Raw genomic sequence first — 25,930 nt, forward strand, 5'->3', positions numbered from 1 at the left:
TAGCCAAGCTGTTCCAGTATAGCTACAACACTGGCATCTACTTGGCAATGTGGAAAATTGCCCAGGTATGTCCTATACACAAAAAGCAGGACAAGTCCAACCTGGCCAATTACCGCCCCATCAATCTACTTTCGACCATCAGTGAAGTGATGGAAGGTGTCATCGACAGTGCTTTCAAGCGGCACTTGCTTAGCAATAACCTGCTCAGTCACGCTCAGTTTGGGTTCCGTTATGGCCAGTCAGCTCCTGACCTCATTACAGCCTTGGTTCAAACATGGACAAATGAGATGAACTCAAGAGGTGAGGTGAGAGTGACTGCCCTTGACATCAAGGCACATTTGACTGAGTATGGCATCAAGGAGCCTAGCAAGACCAGAGTCAATGGGAATCTGGGGGAAAGCTCTCTGCTGATTGGAGTCATACTGGCAAAAAGGAAAATGTTTGTGGTTGTTGGAGGTCAATCATCTGAGCTCAAGGACATCACTGCAGGAGCTCCTCAGGGTAGTGTCCTAGGCCCAGCCATCTTCAGCTGCTTCATCAATGAAGTGGGGGTGTTCGCTGATGATTGCACAATGATCAGCACCATTCGCGACTCCGCAAATACTGAAGCAGTCCGTGTAGAAATGCAGCAAGACCTGGACAATATCCAGGCTTGGGCTGATAAGTGGCAAGTAACATTCGCGGCACACAAGTGCCAGGCAATAACCATCTCCAACAAGACAGAATCTAACCATCTCCCCTTGATGGCATTACCATCGCTGAATCCCCCACTATCAATATTCTGGCGGTTACCATTGACCAGAAACTGAACTTGAGTTGCCACATAAATACTGTGGCTTCAAGAGCAGGTCAGAGGCTGGGAATCCTGCGGCGAGTAACCCACCTCCTGACTCCCCAAAGCCTGTCCACCATCTACAAGGCATAAGTCAGGAGTGTGATGGAATACTCTCCATTTGCCTGGATGGGTGCAGCTCCAACAACACTCGAGAAGCTTGACACCATCCAGGAGAAAGCAGCCTGCTTGATTAGCACCCCATCCACAAACATTCACTCCCTCCATCACCGACGCACAGTGGCAGCAGTGTGTACCATCTACAAGATGCACTGCAGCAACACACAAAGGCTCCTTAGACAGCACCTTCCAAACCCGCAACCATTACCACCTAGAAGGACAAGGGCAACAAATGCATGGGAACGCCACCACCTGCGAGTTCCCCTCCAAGCCACACACCAGCCTGACTTGGAACTATATCGCTGTTTCTTCACTGTTGCTTGGTCAAAATCCTGGAAAACTCTTCCTAACAGCACTGGGTGTACCTATGCCACATGGACTGCAGCGGTTCAAGAAGGCAGCTCACCACCACCTCCTCCAAAGGCAATTTGGGATGGGCAATAAATTCCGGCCTAGCCAGCGACACCCACATCTCATGAATGAATTAAAAAAAAAAGGTGCCTTTGACTGAGACTTTAATACCTCACTAACTTGTCACTTTCATAATAGACCTCATGAATTTAAAAAAGTAAATTTGGTGATAACTACTTGCATCCACTTGGCAGGAGCTCATATCTTGTTTGCTCTGTTTAACACTCCCTGCAGTATTGCTGCTTCAGAATTGATACAACCTCATCAGACATTCACTCATGTCCTGAGGTTACCAGCATCACTTATTTTCTTTTGCTCCCTCACCTGAATACAGACCATTTTCCTGTATAATAGAGGGATTCCAGTGATTGGAGCACTGGGAGTTTCTTAGTTTGCAGTGACAGGATTTTGAATTAACACAAGATGGCATAAGTGCAGAAGCGCTCGATTTGATGACTTTAAAATGATATAAATGCAATTCACTTGCAGTGCCTGGCTCAATACCACAGCCAATGTTGTCATCAACACACTTTTTTTTTTACTAAAAAAGAAATTCAGAATAATTAAGACAAAAACATGGTTAAGTTAATTTTTTTCGGAGAGCACTTATAATTTGCATTTACTTTTGATGTGGAATTTATGTGGAAAAATACAATTTCCAGCTCCATATAATGTGTATGTGTCCAGTATAGCTTTAAATAAAGAATAATATTAAATACAAAATAGACATTTAGTTAACACTTATGGATGTATCGTGGGATTACCTATCGTAATATAACATAATACTGTGGGCAAGTTACCAGGCTGTAAACGTTGGAGAATATTTGTGCTCCAAACAAGAGGAGCCTGTATCATGCCACCTACAGAGAGCAGAGGTGGAGTGTGGTATGAACGTACTGAGAATTCACTGTGCAAACAGCCAAAGTCTGACATTTACTCTGCAAATGGTTTTTAACTTCAATTCATTTGCTTTTTTTTTAAACACACAGGTGTTGCATTTGGTCATGGCAACTTCTTTACCAAGGACCCTTGGTGAATTGCAACTCTATCGCATTCTACAGCGAGCCAATCTCTTGTCTTATTATGATGCTTTCATTCAGCAAGGGGGAGATGATGTGCAACAGCTCTGTGAAGCAGGGGAGGAAGAATTCTTGGAGATCATGGCCCTGGTTGGCATGGCTAGCAAACCTCTGCATGTCAGGAGGTTGCAAAAAGCTTTGAGAGACTGGGTGACAAATCCCTCTGTCTTCAATCAACCCCTGAACACTCTTCCAGTCAGCAGCATCCCACTGTACAAAATATCTGAGGGCTCAGCTGCTTTTCCTGGGTCAAATGCTAACAGTCATGAAAGAAATAGTAACCTTCGGGAACTTCCTGTGAAGTTTCCAAAATGCTTGGCTGCAATGTGTGGACAGGGAGTGGGCCCTAACAAGTCTGGCATGGCAGGGAATTCACCACTGCAAATATGCAATGAGCCACGGTTCTGGCAAGGACAGTCCACTACTGAGAGTGAACAAAGTCTTTCCCCCACTGATCCTGCATCTCCGTCCTCGCCAAAAGAAAATGGTGAAACTCTTGATGCTGCTGCAGTCATTGCAATTACAGAATCTGTTGAGCGTTTGGTTCAAGGCATTCCAAAAACAGACAGAAATGAAGTGAAAGAATTTTTAAAAACCAATAAGAAGTTAGCAAAAATGATCAGTCACATCTTTGATATGACTGATGGAGACCCTCATAAAGAAGAAGAAATCCGCAAATATAGTGCAATTTATGGACGGTTTGATTCCAAAAGGAAGGATGGAAAGCATCTTACACTTCATGAGGTACAGGAATTTCTCTATCTCGTGTTGCACTCTTTTACATCATTTTTTATAACATTTCATATTCTGCAGTCCTTCAGTACAACAGGCAGGCCCACGATTCCTTTAATGTTGGTGTTTCGCTACAATAATCAGGCCAGGCATGCACTTCTGTATTGGAAAGTGGGCAGAATTTCAGCTCCCGCCCTAGTTTAGAAATGACAGATCTTCATACATATGTTCATTGTGGGTGGGAGTGTTGTCTGCCTTGGGTACTCAGATCTGTTACAAGAATGTGCAAAGCAAGTAGTTTAGTCATTAATGTTTTGTGCTTACTTTCCAATAAAAGTTGAGCTAAGTAACTAACAAAAATAATTGATCTTGATATAAGAGGTAAATTAACAGAGTTCCCTGTTCACTTGTATCCTGAAAAGCTTTAGTACTCCCTAAGGGCCATTCAGGTGAGAAAGTCTTAGTTTTGTCAAAACCACGAGTCCCATTAATTTGCCTACTGTGTTGGATATCAGTATTTTGTAAACAAAAGTACTTTCTGGGTCAGGATTGCATTGTTGCTGATTGTTGGTTTTGCTTAAACTTGTCATCCTGTCACATTTTTAAATCAAGATCTGCGGAAATTACAGCAGATCATTGAATGTTTACCACGTTTTGCGGAATTATCAATATTTATGAATCTATAAGGAGACATTTCAAAAATGCTAACAAATTTTATGTTATCTAGATTAAACCTAGCCTTCTCTGAACGCCACTTCTAAGCAAGTCACTTTTCATCATTGGCTCAGACTTTGCTGGCGGGGGAGCATCTCCTCACATGCCCCATCAGTTAGACATTTTCCCTCACCCTTCAGCTCAAAAAGTTTTTACTCTGTAAATTGCTGGATGTGTGAGCTGTTAATGGCATAATAAGGGCATTGGGGATCTGGAACCTTGAACAACAGGACCAATAGTCTATCTCCATAACCAGTGAGAAGAACAACAAAGAAGGAAATAGGATGAATTCTAGTAAAATCTGGTACAGAGAGGGAAAGAAATATTGGATTGTGAAAGAGAGTAAAAGTGCGAAAACTAAAAATCTCCCAACAATTTACCATCTGTAGGAATGAAACCCCATAATTTAATTTGTTCCTTTACTAGGGCAAAGAGGTTGATTGCCATTTCAGGAATATAAATCTCCTATTTTTTTTTTAAAAGAAAGGTACTTGCTCTGTGAAGTGGCAGCCCTAACTTTCTGTGATGAGTTTAATTGCCAATTAATGTGCAAATGCAGCAATTTCATGAACTCATTGGGAAGTTGAAGGCAAGCTGCTGTTTTTGTGAGGCTAAAGGGGAGTGATGCAAATTGTTCACTAACTTGATGATTTGAAATTCACGTGGTCGTTCTTCCTCATCACCAGTAGCTGAATGATTTATTCATTTACTCACCAGTGATCACCATTAAACTCGCTGAAATTTTGGCAGCAAAATCTGGCCCATTGACTTCATGTAAAATTATAACTGATTTTTCCATTAACTTTAACAAATTAAATTAAAATATGCAAAACCTTTTTAATGTAAAATTTACCATTCATTTACTTGATCCTGATGTATTCAATTAATATCAACTGCATTACATTTTGGAGTACTCAATCTTAATCTTCATCATTAAAAGCAATATTTTAATTGAGCAGCTGCTTATAATAGGAAAAATATCCTAATAAAGATAGAGGCGCAACCAAGCATATTTGTTGCCCAATAACACATCAGTTCCAACCTTGGAAAAGTACTTGCAACACTTCTTACACATGTATGCTTGTAGAAAGGTTTGTGTTAACCATTGTGCCATCTAACCTTGGAAGCATTATGGGAGTGAAAACAGAAAATGCTGGAAAAGCTCAACAGGTCTAGCAGCATGTTTGGAGCAAGAAAGAGTTAATATTTCAGGCCGATGACTTTTCATCAAATGTTAACATTATGGGAGTCTATGGTCATAATTTTAGTTGTATCTTGTTTGTTTGATGGCAGGATGAATTTTTTTGAACACTGTTGAAAGGCTTTTTCTTTTTCAGCAATTTTTCCCCTCCCTCCTTATCTTGAATGGAATTGAAATCTAGCTACAGTACACCATCTACTCCATATAATTTCATCCAAGTGAATGCGTGTAAGCCTAGATGCTGAGTGTTGACTGGTGACTTAACCATTAGGGACATTGCAGCTCAGCCCTATGCTGTTCTCAACCAGTCAACAGAAGGGTTCACCTTCCAGCAGGGGTCGATGAATAGCAATTGGGAGAGGGACCTTTTGGTGTTTTATTTTCCTGCTAACTTGGATTGTAATAAAGAACTTGAATTCACATAGTGCCTCATGTCTCTCAGAAACATCTCAAAGTGCTTAACATTCAATGAGTTACTTAATGTAGCCACTGATGTAGTAGACCTTTACCACAGCCCCAGTTGACTCATTATAAACTGGGTATCTCATCTTTATGGGCCCACTACTCACTCTTCAACCAGCTGATTCATTAAAGTAGCCGTTCAACTCATAATTTGACATTTGTTTACAGCTAACTGTTAATGAAGCAGCCGCTCAACTCTGTGCAAAGGATAACGCATTGCTCACTCGGAGAGATGAACTATTTACGTTAGCTCGGCAAGTCTCCCGAGAAGTAACCTACAAATACACCTATAAAACCTCCAGGTGAGGGTTGTCATTTTTAAACTCTAGAAGAAATCACATAAATTTCTTGACCTGACATTTAACATTTCACATTGTTAGACTATTAAAAGCTGCTTGTGTGTATTTAACTCCAGGTCTAGATGTGCAGAACAAGATGAATTGTCTCCCAAACGAATAAAAACAGAGGTAATGTATTTTATGTGCATGTTTCCCATTCCTAAATGCCCCTTTTATTGAGTATTTGAAGGTATGAATGATTCTGACCATGAAACTTGATGACATTAAAATAATGTCAGGAAGTTTCAAACATTCATATAATATGCACACTGATTTCTGAAAAGTGGAATAAATGCACTGAAACACGGAGCTTGTGAAGGAAAGAAGAAAAACAAAAAAGCCAACAGATATATTGCCAGTGCAAAATCGGCCAAACATGGGGTGGAGTTTGTTCTTGGGCATTTCTAAATGAGTGGAAAATTCCATTCTTTAAAATCATGGTCCTTTTACAAATATAATTAACTGTGACTCTGTTTTCAGAGTGCAGTGTGCAGAATACAGACTCTGCACATTAATTCATGTTGTTAGGGCTCACACAAAGAACATGAGTGTGGTACAAATTGATAAAATCAGAAATCCTATGGAGTACAATAACTGGGGCAAAGATTATATATGCTGTTACAATGTATATTAAAAAAAACTCTTTAAATACTTTCAGATGTAATTGGCATAGGCTTTGGTTATTTAAGAGAACAGAATCTGTGAAGATGTGTTAGTGTTTGAAATGACAGTTGTCGATATCGTATCCAAGTGTTTACACAGATTGGCAAGTATTATTTTCTGACAACTAAATCTTGAACTGTGCAGTGATCATACCACAGCTATGTGAACATCCTTGTGTGTCAGTTCATTGGCATTCACCATGATGGACTGGGCTAAAACAATAGGATAAAGATTTCTGTTCTTCAGCATATATCAAAAAATCCTGGAGCATTAGGGGTACAACCTCACCAAGATGCAAATGACTTTTACTACTTTTTGACTGCTATAGATAACAACCTTTTTTTACATGGAGTATTTAATGTTAAAGTACTTCATACATGGAGTGAGATAAGGAAATGGATGTCAAGCTACAAATGGAGAGGTTAGGAGGGGTTCAAAAAGGTGGGTTTTTAGAGGTGGAGACGCACAGGGGTTTACAGAGAGAGTGACAGAAATTAGGACAAAGCTGGCTGAAGGATGTGCCACTGATAGGGGATGAAAGGAGTGGCAGGAAGCACACTAGGTAAGAATGTAAGCGTTCGAGGATGTGGAAGAGGAGGATATAGGGCTTAAGCAGGCTGCAGAAATAGGGTGGCACAAGGCCATTGAGGGATTTATAGACAAAGATTTTAATACATTGGAGGATAAGGGGACAGTATATGTCATCGAGGAATGGGTGATGGGAATACAGGGCAGGATACCTTTTATTCTTTTTCTAGCTATATATATCTGTACATCTTGTACCATAGTATGAGAGTGCAATTTTCTAGTTTATCCAATGCAAAGCTGTTGTATTACATGTTTTTGGTTTTTGTTTGCTTATCAGTTTTGGTACAATGTCAGAAATGCTTCAAAGTTAGATTGTGTTTTTGTAGTGTCTTCTATTTAATAGTTCAACTAGACTTTCTACTAATATACATTGAATACCAAATTTGAATGATGTGTATTCAAAGCGGTGAAATATAGGCTTAAAAGTGATCAGTAATCAGTGGTGATGACTGTACATCAGATAGCAAAAGCCTTCTAATTTCACAAGCTCATGAGATTCCCCGTATTCAGTGGCCCAGTAGTGGAATGCTAGGAAATTTCCTTCATAACGAAAAGGTCACAGGTTCATGTATCTGGCCTGACTCTTGTTTTTATTTGTTGTGCTTCTGGCAGATTATGATTGGATTGATAAAAAGGGATGCTTTCCAGAACCATGCATTCACTGGGCAGAATTCCATTTCTACTATGAATGTCAGTGTCATGCTAATAGTAAATCTTAGCAGCCAAGCTTTAAATTCCTATTCTGTTTGATACACTGTGGTAATCCATGGCTATGTTTACATATGTTAATATTGTTTAGAATTAGAACTGCTTGGAAGATGCGGAGCAGTCCCATTTTACTTTGCTGTTCTCATGCAGGCTGTTTTGCCATGCAGTGGTTGCAGAACGTCAAGTCATTCATCCTTGCCACACTGCTTGTATTTACAATCTAAACGTGCATTCATGCAAAAGTCTTCAGTGCCTGTAGCTGCTGTTTTCTTCATTGGGGACAAAAAGGAATTGTCATATTACCATTGTTCATTAACTTAGCTTGCAAACAATGTGAAGCAGTTGCCAACAAGTTAATTAAATACTCGGATCTCTGTTTTGCCTTTAGTGAAGGTTCTTGAATTAAGTTATAGCAACCTTGCTTAGATTGCTGTCATAGTTGCATTTTGGGTAATTTATCAAAAGGGCAGTGATAGGTTCAGAGAAGCATGGGCTGAGCCTTCCAAGACTTGGTGCTCTCCATTGTTAAGTGAGGCTCACATAGACTTTGGGGGAAAAAAGGCCTGGAGTGGGGTGTGATATGATCCTAACTCTCCTCCAATTATTTACCCCTATTGCACAGTGTACGTATAAGCAAACTGTTTAAGTTGAGTGGGTAATTAGAGAGTCAGGATCAGGGATTATCTATGCAGAAATTGCTCTTTTGGAGATTAATAATGTAGTACAGAGATCTACAGTAGGGTAGATTGATTGTATATGAACTGCAGGAGGAGTGATTTTGAAGGGCTCACTGGCCATTTCCTAGTTCTTGTTAGGATTTCTTTCATAATTTTTGTTGGTAACCTGACACAAAATTGTCTTCATTGTCAAGAAAATTGTGTCCTCCTATAGAAACCATCTCAGATGATCATGAAGTATTTCAGGGAACTATTTTGGAGACGTTCACAGCAGGAATTGACCTGTGTTAAGAAGGGAAAGGAATGTGACTTCCGACAGTACAAGGGAAGGATTTCCAGCTTTTGTGTAACATTGTTGCAAAATGTGTCTATGCCACAAATTTGTAGCCAAGATGCATCTTACTGAGCCTCTTCAGCATCTATAAAATCCCATTGATTATGTGAAAAAAAATCACCATCCTGAAGAGCTTTTGATGCAATTCTTGGTTGCACCACCGAATAAAAGCATAACATATTAGCCCAGATTTTATGGTCAGCAGCAAAGGAATGGCACTTGCCATTCATTACACTTACAATTGTCCAAATGTTTTGTGGGGTTTTGAGCTGCAATTTGTGGTTACTAGAGCACCTTTTCAGTTCAGTGCCCTCTACAGGGGATCTGTGGTGTGTGTAAGCAGGACAAGAAACATGTTGTCTCTTCAACCAAGCAGATTGAAGAATCCTCACTGAGGCACACAAGTCAGGATTTCTATTTAGATTAAAGGGCAGGAATGGGGGCGGTTGCCCCTCAGGTCGGCGTGCCAGTTTCCCGATGCAGAACTGACACGCTTCAAATGTAAAAGGCTCCTCAGGGAGCTGGAAGAGGCAACCTGCCTGAGATAGATTAATGGCCAGTTAAACCTATTAACGAGTTTATTATCATTATTATGAGTTCCGAAGAAGGGTCACCGACCCGAAACGTTAACTCTGCTTCTCTCTCCACAGATGCTGCCAGACCTGCTGAGTATTTCCAGCATTTCTTGTTTTTATTTCAGATTTCAGGCATCTGCAGTATTTTGCTTTTATTATCAGCTCAGTTGGAGGATGTTTTGAATTTCATTTGTAAGGCACAGGATCCACACGGGGTCTGAACCATGACACGGAGGAGGAGGCGCAACCAAAGTGGGGAGCCATTAAGAACAGTTGGACAGCAACAAGAAGCACCATTTTAAAGAGGAAAGACTCAAAAAAAAATAAATAAATAAATAAAAATTTTAACAAGCCCTCATCCACAGGCAACCCTGTGTACAGGGTCAGGAGATTGATCTGTTATATCTCTTTTACTCTTGACAAAGACATTTTGGGGGCGGGGTGGCGTGGTGGACAGGTCCCTCAGCTTACGGTTCTCACAGGCTCATGAGCGAGGGATTCAGGACGACTGCACATTCCAATTGAAAGGGAGGACAGACACAGGCAGGAAATGGGATTAAGCCACTGAGATCGGATCAACCAGCAATGAGGAGCAGACGCAGACCTCATGGACAACAGGGGCACAGGGTTGAGGAATGAGGGGCAGGAAGGTAACAAAGGTGATGCCCTCAGCAGAGGATCTACTGCCAAAGGAGAGGCTACTGGACAATGCTAAAGAAGGTAGTGACTATCTGGGTAGATGAAAGCTGACTTGTGTGCCTTCGTTGATGGTCATCCGAGGGTTTGCCGGGGCCATCACCATGGCCTTCCCTTGGCTGTAAAAGTCACAATGGCCTTGCACTTTGTTTTGCAACCGGGTCCTTCTAAGCAGCAGCAGCAGACATTGGTGACATCTTGCAGGCAGCAGCATGGAGGTGACAAATGCTCTGTTTGAGAGGGCGGGGTATTGCACTGAATTCAAGGTGGATGGTGGCACTCAAACTCTGAGGCCAATGGGATTTGCCTCCGTCGCCGAATTCCCTCAAGCACAGGGGATCATGATTACACTCATGTGACCATCAAGGCACTGACTGACCAGCCAAGGAGATTCCTCAACAGGGAGGGATTCCACTTCCCGAAACATCCAGCTGGTCTGTGACTACAGCAAGCTCTTTATGCAATGTGTGTACACTGTCCTGGAAGCTACCATGACACCTTCATCCTTCGCCAGTCTCAGGTGCAGCAGCCCTTCATGGAGCCATTGGAAAACCATGTTATGGCTGTTAGTGGATAAGCCTTATCCGCTAATGGGAGTTGGCTAATGACTCCAGTGTACCACTGGCACAGAGGCTAAGAGATACTACAACCGATGGCACCTGAGCACAAAGGTCAAAGGCCTGCTGAAGACCGCCTTGACCGGTTGGGTGGTGTTCTCCAGCACACGCTGTCAAGAGTCTTCTGCACACTGCATAACATGGCCCTCCAGAGAGGTGTGGACCTTGAAGAGGGAAAAGTGCTGCAATGGCACAGCTCCTCAGAGGAGGAAAAGGAGGAGGAGGAGGCTGAAGGAGAACAGAAGAACCGTTCCCATGCTTTGCAGAGATGTCTCTGTGGTAGGCTCAGGTGGAGCGTTTATCAGGATGGTTGGGAAGCTAGGGGCAGAATTTTATTCTGCCCTTGGAGGTGGGTACAGGGGTGGGGGGGTGGGGGTGAGGAAGAAGAAGCAAAATGATGGGGCAACATTCCTGATGTTGCCTGGGCACCCTGCCATTTTGTCCAAGGCAGGGAAGGCTGAAGATCGTCTTCCTGTCCCAGGCTAATCACGGTCCTAAAGTAGCCAATTAATGGCCTCTTCCCGCCTCCACCTCAATCTTTGAGGGAGGCAGAGGGGCGCAATGCCCCCAGCTAAAACCTGGCATCCTCCTAGTGGGGTCAGGGGTGTGTCCCACCTTTTTGGGGGCAATCTAGGGCCTCCGGCAGCAATGCCGCCCCACACTTTTTTTTTTTTACCCCCCCCCCCTCCCCCACTCTCACTCGGCCACTCACCAGGGCCTGCCTGAATGGCCCCGGCGACACTGACCCCACTCGTCTTTCCTGGGGTCATCTCTCTCTTCGGTGTTGCAGGGTCTCTTGCAGTACCAGCAATTGCCACTGCTCCCAGTCCCTTTAAAGAGACAGCATCCCCCATGGCAGGCAGTTAATTGCCTGCCTACCGTGGAATGGCTTCGGGGGTCCGACAGAGGACGGGTCTTCCTTCGCCTTCCAGCCTGCCACTGGGACTCCCATCACAAGAATAAAATGCAACCCTAGGATAACTCTGATCCAGACATGTTTCACCTGGTGTGAGACAGTCTGCAGAACATTTGGAGAGGAGATTCTCCTTCATCTGAATGGAAGCAAACATGCGTTAAGAGCAAAGGTCAGCACAAACACTGCAAGGATCCAAAGTCTCCACCTGATCACTCATTCTCCCAAGATACTCACTTGCACTGCCAAACTTTATTTTCATCCTCCCACCTTTCGCCATGAAGAAGTGAAAGCACACAAGTCTGCCTTAGTGCAACAGCATGCCCAATGCTTTTTACCCAATAACAGTTTGATGGCGTGTAGAATATAAACACTCAAGTGGCCTACAAAGTGACATTACCGACAGGGTAGCCTGCACTCAAGGCCCCTTTTACGAGGTGCTGTACCTGTAGCTGAAGATAAAGTGGAGGCAGTCTGCTTGCTAGTGCCTCTCTGGGCCTGAGATGCTATGGTGCTTGGCATCGTTGCAGAGGTACCAGGAAAGCACCTTCAAAGGCTGCTGCACAAGCATCACTGCAGAGGCAGCCTCTGTCAGAGTATAACACTATAGATGTTTCATCCATAGGAGGAGCCATGAAGGTGGATGATGATGATGGAGCCCCATGAGGGGTGACCCCCTCATCACCATCTGTTGCCACCTCAGTCCTTTCATGGCACCCTTGATCGCTGGAGAACCACCAGCTGGGATGCAGCTGGCATCCACGCCATGCTACTTTGTACCACTGACCAGTCAAAGCTACAGATTGCGGTATGTATGCAAGTGCTGTTCCTGCATCCACTCTGGTTCCGCATATGGCTGTCCATGAGGTTGGTTGCTCTCAATGAAGGAGCTCATGCACTCAAAGCACTGAGACATTGTGGAGCACAAAAGATGAATGGACTCCTCCATTCTCATCCCATGACTGCACAGTGCCTCAAGTAATTCCAACACATCTCTTGCTGGTTCTCCAGGTAGAGCCGCGTGTTTCATGACTCCCTAGGCTCTGCCTCTCCTCCCTGCTGAGCAAGGCTGTGCCCGCCCTCCATCCTCTGAGGGGGACTGACCACAGGTGACTTTTTCCTCCCCGCTCCCCATGCTGTCCTGCTCTGAAATGATGTACCCTTAACTCTCTGCCACCATCTCTAATAACAAGCAAGGACTCACCAAGGTGTGAGTGTCTGTGCTGGTGGAGGATGCACAAGAAAGATGTGATTGTGCAGACTCCAAGGTGTCTCCTGAAAAGGTTGGTGGTGTTGTGACTCCCCCACCCTGCAGCTGGCCCTGTGAGAGACATAACAGAAGGTGGTTATGAGAAATCGGCACAATCACAGATGCTTTAGCTGTATGAAAGTAATGAGATGACAGCTTATGCATTGACCGCTCGTTGTACAGGGAGGATTGCCGTGTATCCCCTGAACCTGGGGATGTTGAGATCTTTTCACTGTGTCTATGTTGGACTCCCATTTCTCCGTATCCAATGTTGCGGTGGCTTGTGACTCTGGTCAAATCAAGGGCTCACACCCAAAATGCTTCAGATGCGAGCTGCGGGACCCTACCATACAAGTGTGCCCTCTCTCTCTGCCTGGCATTGTTCTCCCCTTTGACCTGCAAAGTGAAAAAAAAAAAGACTCTTTTAGGACAATGTCTCTCTCCCTCATTACATGCAGCTTTTCCTTTGCATAGGATGTAGCCTACTGTCCAATAGCGCTCAGATAATGTACAATGATTATGGGTCTTCAAAGCTGCTGTGCACACATTTCTCCTATGGTCAAGAGAACTCTGCTCTCAGGATACCCCTCACTTTTGCATTCTGGTGACTGCAGGTCATTGAAATGTTTCCTGCACTGGACCTTGTTGCTCCTCACCACTCCATTGTTGCTGACCTCATGAGCCACCTCCAGCCATACCTTCTTGGTCAGTTTTGCAGACTTTCTATTGCTGCTGGCAGGGAACAGGTTGCTTCTCTGTCCTGTCACCGCCTCCAGCAGCTCCAAAAATCGAGGGCTGCCCTGGTATGGAGGCCCTTCGCACCCACTGCCCTCTGCTCAACTTCACCTTCCATTTTTCAGACAAATGACATTTACAGCAATAGTTGCCACTCGACCTTTAAATCTGGCCTGCTACTTCCTTGGTCCTACATCCGCCGCCACTAATTGAGCAGCAAATATACCTCTGGGCCAATTAACAGGTTTTCACAGTGGCGCAGTGGTTAGCACCGCAGCCTCACAGCTCCAGCGACCCGGGTTCAATTCTGGGTACTGCCTGTGTGGAGTTTGCAAGTTCTCCCTGTGTCTGCGTGGGTTTCCTCCGGGTGCTCCGGTTTCCTCCCACATGCCAAAGACTTGCAGGTTGATAGGTAAATTGGCCATTATAAATTGCCCCTAGTATAGGTAGTAGGGAAATATAGGGACAGGTGGGGATGTGGTAGGAATATGGGATTAGTGTAGGATTAGTATAAATGGGTGGTTGATGGACGGCACAGACTCGGTGGGCCGAAGGGCCTGTTTCAGTGCTGTATCTCTAAATAAAAAAAATAATAAAATAAAATAAAAATAAATTAAAATACAATGCATGCGTGTTGCCGGCGCGGTGCGGGGTTGGGACCCGAAGTGAATGTGACATTGGGATCCTGACCCCGGAATTGAAATCCCACCCACAGAGTATAAACCAGGAAGTATAAATTAGAATATTGAATTAAATATAAAATCATATATAGAAAGTGAAAGAAAAATCTGAGATACAAGAGACAAAGAAAAAGTAAAAGCAATTTTATTTAATTTTTAATTTAAAAAAAATCTCCAACAATAAATTTTGAAAGAATGAATCTCTACATTTGCAAAATTAAATTTTCTAGTCCACAGAGTTGTTTGGCAGTAATTAAGACCCATTACATTTTCAAAAACCACTTACACCTGAATGCAGCAACCCTAACTCTCTTTCTGGCATGTTCAATAGTAAGTACTGCTTCTTCACGCCCTTCATGCATATTATTGCCAAATCCTTTGGTGACATACTAGTGTAGCGAAGCTTGGGGAGGACACATTTGATAAGGTACCACATCAAAGGTTATTGTGGAAAATAAAAGCTCATGGTGTAGGGGGTAACCTATTGGTATAGATAGAAGATTGGCTAGCTAACAGGAAATAGAGTAGGCATAAATGGGTCATTTTCTGGTTGGTAAGATGTAACAAGTGGTGTGCCGAAGGGATCAGTGCTGAAGCCTCAACTTTTTACAATTTATATAAATGATTTGGATGAAGGGACCAAAGGTATGGTTGCTAAATTTGCTGATGACACAAAGGTAGGAAAATAAGTTGTGAAGAGGACATGAGGCTACAAAGGGATATAGATAGGCTAAGTGAGTGGGCAAAGATCTGGCAAATGGAGCATAATGTGGGAAAATGTGAAATGGTCCAGTTTGGCAGGAAGAATAAAAAAGCACATTATCTAAATGGTGAGAGATTGCAGAGCTCTGAGATGCAGAGAGATCTGGGTGTCCTAGTGCACGAATCTCAAAAGGTTATTATGCAGGTACAGCAAGTAATTAGGAAAGCGAATAGAATGTTACAGTTTATTGCGAGGGGAATTGAATACAAAAGTAGAGAGGTTATGCTACAGCTATATAGAGCATTGATGAGACCAAATCTGAAGTACTGTGTACAGTATTGGTCTCCTTATTTAAGGAAGGATGTAAATGCGTTGGAAGCAGTTCAGAGAAGGTTTACTAGACTAATACCTGGAATGGGTGGATTGTCTTATGAATAAAGGTTGGACAGGCTAGACTTGTATGGCTGGAATTTAGAAGAGTAAGAGGCGACTTGATTAATACGTAAGATTCTGACGGGTGTTGACAGGGTGGATATGGAAAGGCTGTTTCCTCTTGTGGGAGGATCTCGAACTAGGGGTAACTACTTAAAAATAAGGAGTCGCCCATTTAAACCGACAAGGGGAAATTTTTTTCTCAGAGGGTCGTGAGTTTTTGAAAGTGGGTCTCAAAAGGTGGCAGAAGCAGAGTTTTTGAATAATTTTAAGGCAGAGGTAGATAGATTCTTGATAAGGGGGTGAAAGGTTATCGGGGTAGGCTAGAATGTGGAGTTGAGGTTATCATCTGATCAGCCATGATTGTGTTGAATGGTGGAGAAGGCTCGAGGGGCCGAGTGGCCTGTTACTGCTGCTAATTCGTGTGCTCGTATGAGGAGCAGGGCAAATCGGACAGCAACTTTCTGTTTACTGTGTTTAACTGAGCCTATGCAGATGCTGGAATGTGCTCAACAATTTACTCCATAATAACAGTGAGCGCTGGTAACCTCATCGTTTTATTCCTTTTGCACTATCTGGGCCATTGCCTTTACTGATAACTGTAGTTGGTTGATATGAAAATTCTTTAGAATGATGAAGTGCTCAACTGATGCATTTTTTGCAGGATGTTTCTGTTCATGTTCAAGAATCACTACAGATTTTGCAACAGAGACAAGAGACATTAAAAGAGCAAATGGCTGTAGCCAAGATGAAAGGTGATGATGCCATGATTCGTAATATTCAGGTACAAAATTGGAAAGTTTTAAAATTGCATACAATTTATAAATGTTTGGCAAATCTTTGTTTAAAGATCTCCACTGAATACAATAAAATGTTTCATTTGATAGGTTAATTAATGTTGAAGTTTCCAGGCTAACTTCCATATAAAACACTGGTGACTAAGAGCTTTCTCTTATATTGTTAAATGTCATGAATACCGTCATTTAGAGCATGAAAGTGATTACAAAGCCTTCAGGTTTGATTTGCTTGTTTAAACCCTAATACAGTTTGACACCACTGCACTACCTCTGTAGGGCAGTGGGTGAGGGTGACCTTAACAATGTAGACCACAGGTTTTGGTTTCACTTGTTTGTCCTTTTTTTATTTGCAAATCTTTGCCACTTGTTTACGTCATCACGATGACTTGTCTTTTTGCAAACAGTGCTCAGTCCCTTGATGGGATGTACAATCAGCACGTAGAACTGATCCCATGGTACAAGTTGTGGTTACAGTGCCGGTCATCATTTGCCACAGTAACAGTTGGGAATCTACAAAAAAAAACAATAAATAGCACGTGCCATATAACCCTTAAGTAATACAGACAATTATTTTGCCTTGCGTCATGATATGAATGTGTACCATGCATAAATTCGTCTTTTTAAAAGAATGGCTCTGCTATTCATTTAACGATGGGTTTACATTATAAATCAGGCTGTCTTCCAATATTCAAATATTCATTGTCATGTCCATGGCAAAAAGGTAGCTTTTCTTGGCAGATTCTTGGCTGTTGCGAATTGGAACTTCTGATATTATGCATGATGTGAACAAGATATCATTGCACAGGGTTAATAGTTACTCCAACCTTGTTCCCTTTCAAGTGCACAGTCTACAGATATATTAAAAAAAATGATTTTATTTTTTTCTCCAGTAGTGAATTATATTGCAAGGATAGAAAAATTCTTTCTTCACTCTGCAGCTACGTTTTGACCAAGATTATATCTTTCACCCTCAAAATACCATGAATGTTGTTTGGGTCATAGAAACACTTCCTGTGTTCAAAGCCAGTGGAGATATTGAGGCTCTAGTTTAAAGCTAGAGTCCTCACTGCATGTTATACAGTCATAGAGTTTTACAGCACAGAAACAGGCCCTTCGACCCACCGTGTTCGTGCCAGCCATCAAGCATCTATCTATTCTAATCCCATTTTCCAGCACTTGGCCCATAGCCTTGTATGCTATGGCGTTTCAAGTGCTCATCTAAATACTACTTAAATGTTGTGAAGGTTCCTGCCTCTACCACCCCTTCAGGCAGTGTATTCCAGATTCCAACCACCCTCTGGGTGAAAATTTATTTTCCTTAAATCCCCACTAAACTTCCTGCCCCTTACCTTAAATCTATGCCCCCTGGTTATTAATACCTCTGCTAAGTGAAAATGTTTTTTCCTATTTACCCTATCTATGTCCCTCATAATTTTGTATACCTTAATCATGTCCCCCCTCAGCCTTCTCTGCTCTAAGGAAAACAACCCTAGCCTATCCAGTCTCTCTTCTTAGCTGAAATGCTGCAGCCCGGGCAACATCCTGGTGAATTTCCTCTGCACCCTCTCCAGTGCAATCACATCCTTCCCATAGTGTGGCGACCAGAACTGTACATCGTCTCCAGCTGTGGCCTAACTAGCATTTTATACACCTGCATTATAACCTCCCTGCTCTTGTATTCTATGCCTTGGCTAATAAAGGCAAGTATCCCATATGCCTTCCTAACCACCTTATCTACCTGTGCTTCAGTGATCTATGGACAAGTACACCAAGGTCCCTGTGACCCTCTGTCCTTCCTAGGGTCCTACCATCTGTTGTATATTCCTTTGCCTTATTAGTCCTCCCAAAATGCATCACCTCACACTTCTCAGGATTAAATTCCATTTGCCAATGCTCCGCCCATCTTACCAGCCCTTCTGTATTGTCCTGTAATCTAAGGCTTTTCTCCTCACTATTTACGACTGCGCCAATTTTGGTGTCATCTGCGAACTTGCTGATCATGCCTCCTATATTCGCGTCTAAATCATTTATGTACACTACAAACAGCAAGGGTCCCAGCACCGATCCCTGTGGTACACCACTGATCACAGGCTTCCAATCTCAAAAACAACCCTCGACCATCACCCTCTGCCTCCTGCCACTAAGCTAATTTTGGATCCAGTTTGCCAAATTGCCCTGGATCCCATGGGCTCTTACCTTCTTGACTGATCTCCCATGCGGGACCTTATTAAAAGCCTTACTGAAGTCCATGTAGACTGCTTTATCCTCATCTACACATCTGGTCACCTCCTTGAAAAATTCAATCAAATTTGTTGAGGTCCTTTGCAAAGGAAAAGGTAAACTGAGATATGGACTAAGAATAAGGAGTGTAAGGAAAAAATGAAGGAAGAGAAATCAGGCAGAGAACTAGTGACACTAGCTGGTGACTGGGACATTTATGCTGATGTGCTGAAATAATTTGAGCAGCAGTACTCAAGACATGTTAACAAGCTGTAGTAAACCCACATGTATGTGATAGCAGATTTTCAATGTCCCTGTGAATATGAATTTTATTTCCACAGATGGTACTGGTTGTAGAATTTGAGCAATTAACTAAAAATTAATTAGTCTCCTGTATGGGAAGAGGAAAAATTCCAAAAAAAAAACTGCTTCCCCCTCCCGTTTCATACTTGCCCTGTTAAAGATTTCTAGAAATATTTTAAGTTTCGCAAAATGGAACAAGAAAGTGGAAAATTGTTTTATCAGTAACCTCACTAAACAACTGCAGATGTCGTTCTGTGTGGATATGATAAACTACAAAAAGTAAACTCTTTGTGGGGAATAAATGTGTTTTCAAAAAGGTTTAAGTTCTGACTGAATTTTGTTTCATTGTCTTCAAACTAACTAAATCTTGAGGTAAATGTATATTCTGTCTTTTTGATGTGCTTATACCAAGTCTGATGCTAAATTCAGGCCTGGTTTATGTTCTTGGTGACCGGTGTTGTCCACTTATTTTTCTAAGTTACTGTCCACTTGTATTGTCTGTTTGTTTTATGTGATAACATGAACTATGGCTTCACATCAGTATTTCTGCAATGTAAGTGAGATGTTCCCTCTAACTGCACATTATGCAGTGAATATATATCATAAGAAATCAATATCCATTCTTGATGAGACTTCATTGGTTTCTTCCATCCAGCACACAGGAACAAAAGTTTAGATCTGATCACACGTACACACAGAAGTGGGTTCATTACATTGAGAGATTGATGCAGCAATAAATCTAAGGTAGTTCATGCTATGCTGCTTCCAAATTTAGTTCCAACATAAAGCCATGTATCAGCCCAAGCCTGAATGTTGTCCAGGTCTCGCTGCATATGGACACGGACTGCTTCATTATCTGAGGAGTTGCGCATAGTACTGAACATTGTGCAATCATCAGCGAAAATCCCCACTTCTGACCTTATGATGGAGGGAAAGAAGGCCATTGATGAAGCATTTGAAGATTGTTAGGCCGTGAATACTACCCTGTGGAACTCCTGCAGTGATGTCCTGGGACTGAGATAATTGACCTCCAACAACCACAACCACCTTCCATTGTGCTCGGTATGACTCCAACCAGCGGAGAGTTTTCCCCTCATTTTCTATGACTTCAATTTTGCCAGGGCTCCTTGAAGCCACACTCAGTCAAATGCTGCCTTTATGTCAAAGGCCATCACTCTCGCCTCTCTTGAGTTCAGTTCTTTTGTCCATGTTTGGACTAAGGCTGTAATGAGGTCCAGAGCTGAGTGGCCCTGGTGGAATCAAAACAGAGCATCAGTGAGCAGGTTATTTCTGTGTAATTGCCGCTTGATAGCTCTGCTGATGACACTTTCCATCACTTTGCTGATGATCGAGAGGAGACTGATGGGGCAGTAATTGGCTAGATTGGATTTGTCCTGCTTTTTGTGGCTAGGACAAACCTGGGCAATTTTCCATATTGTCGAGTAGATGCCAGTGTTGTAGCTGTACTGGAACAGCTCGGCTAGGGGCGCGGCTAGTTCTGGAGCACAAGTCTTCAGTACTGTTGCCGAGATGTTTTCAGGGCCCATAGCCTTTGCAGTATCCCGTGCCTTCAGCCGTTCCTTGATATCGTGTGGAGTGAATCGAATTGGCTGAAGATTGGCATCTGTGATGCTGGGGACCTCGGGAGGAGGCTGCGATGGATCATCTACACAATACTTCTGGCTGAAGATGGTTGCAAATGCTTCAGCCTTGTCTTTTGCACTGATGTGCTAGGCTCCCCCATCATTGAGGATGGGGATATTTGTGGAGACTGCTTCTCCTGTTGGTTGTTTAATTGTCTAGCACCATTCATGATATGTGGCAGGACTGCAGAGCTTTGATCTGATCCATTTGGTTGTGGGATTGCTTTACAGTGAGGTGCATCCAATAACCCTACTTCATTCAAGCATTTTTGCAGTGGAGTTGCTAAGTTTCTGAACAAGTCAGAGCAGTAAGTAGGGTACTAACCCCCATGAGTTTACTAATTCAGTGGATTGCATAGGGGATGGTAGCATAGTGGTAAATTTCCTCGACTGGTAATCCAGAGGACCAGACTAATGCTCTGATGACATGACCGGAATTTTTCATTGGGTGGGAGGCCCCGTCCACTGGCTGAAAAGTCAGTGGTGAGCCCGCCTCTGCTGGGCCTGGGGAGCTAGACTGGGATTTTCCGCTCCCCAGACCTTTAATTGGTCTTGGACGGGACTTGCACCTCCTTGAGGTAGGAAGTTCTGTCTAATGGAGTGGCTGGCCAGTCAGTGGGCCGGCAGCTCTTAGTCCCAGCAGTGCCAATGTGAGTGGTGTCCACTGCTGGGACTACACCTAGTCATCGCAAGCAAGATGAAGGACGGCACCGCTACTTATCTACGTTTTTAGGGCCTCACTGGGGGCAATCGAGGCAAGGGGCAGTTGTTGTACATTGGGGGCGGTTGGGGCTTCAGGGGCACCCCTCAGTGGGGCACAGGATTCCCAATCTGGATGACCCCGCACTAGCTCGCAAGAAGGCCGCCTGATGTCACCAGGTGAGTTTTTGAGGCTTCTGCCGTTTGGCTGCCAAGGGTAAAATACCTGTGGTGACGGGCAGAGGCCCTTAGGTGCCAGTTAATTGGCCACTTAAGGGTCTTGATTGGCCTGGGGCAGGCTTTCTCGCTGCTGCCCCGCATAAAATTGCAGCAGGGGCAGGAGGGGATCGGGAATGCCCGTACCTCCCCCCCCCACCCACGCCACCCCCCCCACCCCCACCCAACCTCCCACTCAATTTGTGCTGGTCCCCCACCCACCCCCACCGTCGGCCCACCACCAGCCCGCTCGTTTGGGGGGGAGTAAAATTCCGGCCCATGAGTTCAAATCCCACCATGGCAACTGGGGGAATTTAAATTCCCCCAACTTTTTAAAATATGGAATAAAATGCTTGTCTTATTAATAATCAGTTAGTTTGATTATATATCCATGGCATTTCTGCTTCTCTAATGATACCACCAACTATTTCATCAAAATGTATGTGTTGCTTCAGTTTAAAGAAAGTAAAAAGAATTTTTAAAAGCTTGACTGGTAGGTTAATTCTGAAGCAATTGCTCACCCCTCTTTGTATTACACTATATTTTTGACTCTTTTCCCCCTCCCCCCAAACACACACAAATTTATAAATATTACTTATTTCTTCATGGCCATGTTGGGAAACCCATTGTCCGTGACTGAACTGATCCATATTTGCCGCATCAGCAGGGATGCATGAGTGGTTCGGTCACTTGCCCCACTTTATTGCCTTCACACTCTCTGTAAGGAGTATCTGACTTTTGTCTCTATTTTCCCACAATAACATGCTATATCTAATTACAGTGAACCATGCATAATATCTTCACCTTGTTATTTAGGTTGGTTGCTGGCTCATCAGGTAACATAAATATGGGCTGTAGATTTTCTGTGGTGTATTGCCATTGGGCGGTGGAGGATGTAAGGTTTCCTCCACCCCAATTCAACCTCTTAGTTTTATGTATCTGTAGTATCTATCTAGGTGCTTTGACAAATGGAAGATGTTTTTGTACTCGGCTCTGATCACACTGGGGCACTTTGGTATTTGGTGACATTGACCACCCTGATTTAGTTACTATCAGAGGAATTAGTTCATGTTGCATTTAATAGGAAAAGCATGAAAGTCTGCTGGGCTGAGATTTAAAATGTCACACTCCTCTAATGATTCACATGAGTCATACCTTTAGGCTGCTGAGGGTGATGACGTGTCTAATATATGACGCGTTGCAAACTGCTGCTGCCATTGTCACACACAAATGCTACAACCAGAAAAACAAACTGCAAGTTGCATACTAATCTGGAATAGTTTCAACCTTCTGATGCATTTTAAACTGTCTGAGATTACTTCTTGAACTTACTGCCTTGTCCTTAAGTATATTTTGCGCCACTGTTTCTTGTAATCTGCTACCGAAGAGAAAATCTTGGCATCCATGCTCTTCCTTTCATAATGCAGCTAGCTCTGTAAGTGAACCTTGAGGTGGGACTATCCGACCAACCCATGTTTTCTGAAATTTGAATGTCCTGTCAACAAAGAATAGTGCAGTTTTCCAAAGCAGGTATACTGGGAACACAGAGCCCTTAGATACATTGAAGACAGCAGATTGTGATGGACAGGAAAATGAGGAAACAATAAAGATGGAGAGGATTTTTCTGAAGATTTATGCTCCCTTTTTCCTCCTCCTCCTGAATTCTTTCCCTCCTACTCTCTCCCTAAATTCAAGTTTCTAGCACCATGTGTAAAGTTCAGGTGAGTGCAGAGGCTTTCACAATGCCATTCTGACCCAGTTGTTAGGAGATGCATATGAGCAGCCAAGCAACAACTGGCACTTCAATACTTACCTGCTCTTTGAGTGGAAGCAGTGTCCTCCCCGTGTTTGGCATGCACACACAAATGTGTCTGATCTCAGTAACTCAATAGAATTGCAAGTAGAGGACACAAACCTATAGCTAATACTCTAAAATTTCACATTGCTGCAACATGCAACAAAGCACCAAAGTGCAAGGGCAAAATCAATTTAAGGATCAAGCTGTTATTTTTCCATTGATTTTTAAATCCAGATGTTTGTATGTTGCCTCTTATTACTGAGCTGCTAAGTTGCATATATAGTGCAGTAAATGATGGTGCTATGTTTGAACAAGGAGATTTGACTGAAGCAACAGACCTTCAGAATAAAAGTTCCCAATCAGGCCATACTTATTCTGGTGTTCTCTCCCTTTCCAAGGCCATGTACTTCTTGTGGCTTGAAAGAATAGGATGGGGTAGGCAGTCCACATCCTGGCTATTGGGAGGCGAAGAATTTTCTGGAGTGCATCTTTTAGGTGGTTGTCACCCCACAGCTTAGACTTGAGGAGGATAGTAATTGCGTGGCAAGTTAGGAAGAGGCAGGCAGTGCAGGAATCCTCTGGGAGTGTGCTGAATACCAGTGAGGGTGTTGACACCTTGGGGGAGTACAGTCTAGAGCACATCCACAGCACTGTGGGGCAAATAACCACTTTACTGTGCCCCCCGTGCAGTGAATAGGGGATTCAGTAGTTGTGAGATAGACAGACAGGTGTTTCTGCAGCTGCCAAACTGAGTTCCTCAGTGTTGCCACACAGGTGCCAAGGTAAGTGACATCTCTGAATAGGTGCAGAATATTTTATAGGGGATGGGGAACAGGCAGAAGATGTGATCAATGTTAAAATCAATGACACAGGTAGGAAAAGGACCGACAGAGTTTTAGGAGCTGTGAAGTAGGTTAAAGAGCAGGACCTTACAGGGGGTATTTTTAAAAATTCATTCATGGGATGTGGGCATCGCTGGCAAGATGAGCATTTATTGCCCATCCCTAATTATCCTTGAGGTGCAACTGTGTGGCTTGCTCAGCCATTTGAGGCAGTTAAGAGTCAACCACATTAATGTGGGTCTGGAGTCACACATAGGCCAGAACAGCAGATTTCCTTCCCAATAGGACAGAATTGAACCGGATGGGTTTTTAAAGTAATCCAGTGTTTTCATAGTGAGTGTTACTGATATTAGCTTTTTTTAAAATTCCAATTTATTTAATTAACTGAATTTAAATTCTCCAGCTGCCATGATGGGATTTGAATCATGTCACAGATTTAGTCCAGGCTCTGGATTGCTGGTATATTAATTTAACCACTATGCTACCTTCCCCATAAATAACTGGATTACTCCCAATGTTACATACTAGAGAGAATAGCAGTTGTAAAATCAGACAGGTTATGGAGCTGGAGGGAGGGCTTCAAATTCCTGGGGCATTGGGACCAGTTCTGGGGCAGGATAGGCCTGTACTAGATAGACGGGTTGCAGGGCTGGAACCAGTCACTTCACATGAAGGTTTAACTAATGCTGTTGAGTGTTTAAACTAATTTGACAAGGGGAGAGGCACTGGGATGATGCGTGGGAGAGATAGACAGCATTAAAATGAAGAGCAGTTCAGACGTAGGAGGTATTAGACAGTGGGGAAATGTGAGGCAGATTAAGATGGGTTTAGAGTTATTGTTAAAATGCACAGACATGGTAAATAAGGTTGGCGAACTGAAGGCCAAGTAGACACATGGGATTATGATATGGTGGCAATAACTGAGACCTAGTTCAAACAAGGGGAGGCACTTAATATTTCTGATTGCAATGTATTCAGGAAAGATGAGGAAGGAAAAAATGGTGGGTTTGCAGGTGAGGAAACACGGGGAAGCAGTATTGATTAAAGATATTATAGCACTAGAAAGGGATGATTTACTTGAGGTTCAAAGACTGAAACTCTTTGGTTAGTAGAGCTGGGTGTATACTTTTGGCCACCATATAGTGGGAAGGAGGTAAAAGAGCAAATTTGCAGGCAAACTACAAAACAATGCAAGAATTATAGAATAATGATAATGGACCTCACTTATCCTAATATAAACTGGGAAGATAACAATGTAAAGGGCAATGACAGAGTGGAGTCTTTGAAATGATTACAGGAAAATTTTCTTGCTGTGTTTTCAGCCCAATGGGGAAGAAAGCAGTGTTGGATCTAGTTCTGAGGAATGAAATGGGGCAAGGGAAGCATGCTTCAGTGGGAGAGCATTTGGGAAACAATGATCACTATCAGTAGGCTTAGAGTAGTTATGGAAAATGACGAGAAAAATCAAATGTGAAAATATTCTACTAGAAGAGGGTGAATTTCTGAGAATTGAAAAGGCAGAGGCAGATTGGAATCAAAGATTGGCAAGTAAAATGGTACATAATCAATGGTAGGTCTTCAAGTAAGTAGTAGTTCGGGGATAGATTAGACACATTACCACAAGGAGGAAAGGATAGGGGTAGAAATTCATCTCTGGTGGTATTGACTGCAGTGAAACTGAATATCAAGCGCTGTGTGTAAAGGGCAACGGAGCAATACTGGCTGTTTAGTGCCACCGTCCAAGACAAATTTCTACCCCACAGAAATTTAAATGAAACAAGGAAAGGAGGTTTTTGATAAATGTTGGGTTCATAATTCAGTAGAGAACCAAGCTTAATACAAAAAGTACAGGAGAAAACTGAAAAAGGGAATAAAAGAGGAAAAATGAGTATATGAGAATAGATTCGCAGGTAACCATAAAGGAGAACCCAAAAGTATTTTATAAACACACAA

The 25,930-nt window shown here is 43.0% G+C and overlaps 1 protein-coding gene across 3 annotated transcripts in view; it reads left to right on the top strand.

Moving 5' to 3' along the window:
* Positions 1-25,930, top strand: part of nab1b (NGFI-A binding protein 1b (EGR1 binding protein 1)) — a 54,864-nt gene that overhangs the window by 7,682 nt on the left and 21,252 nt on the right. For all 3 annotated transcript variants that reach the window (XM_068035644.1, XM_068035645.1, XM_068035646.1), the window contains exons 2-5: positions 2,353-3,186; positions 5,720-5,853; positions 5,967-6,018; positions 16,124-16,243. In XM_068035644.1, the coding sequence (XP_067891745.1) occupies positions 2,368-3,186; positions 5,720-5,853; positions 5,967-6,018; positions 16,124-16,243 (1,125 nt within the window). In that variant the 5' untranslated portion in view covers positions 2,353-2,367. The remainder of the gene's footprint in view (positions 1-2,352; positions 3,187-5,719; positions 5,854-5,966; positions 6,019-16,123; positions 16,244-25,930) is intronic.

This window comes from Heterodontus francisci, chromosome 7 (genome assembly GCF_036365525.1).
Source record: "Heterodontus francisci isolate sHetFra1 chromosome 7, sHetFra1.hap1, whole genome shotgun sequence".
Lineage (NCBI taxonomy): Eukaryota > Metazoa > Chordata > Chondrichthyes > Heterodontiformes > Heterodontidae > Heterodontus > Heterodontus francisci.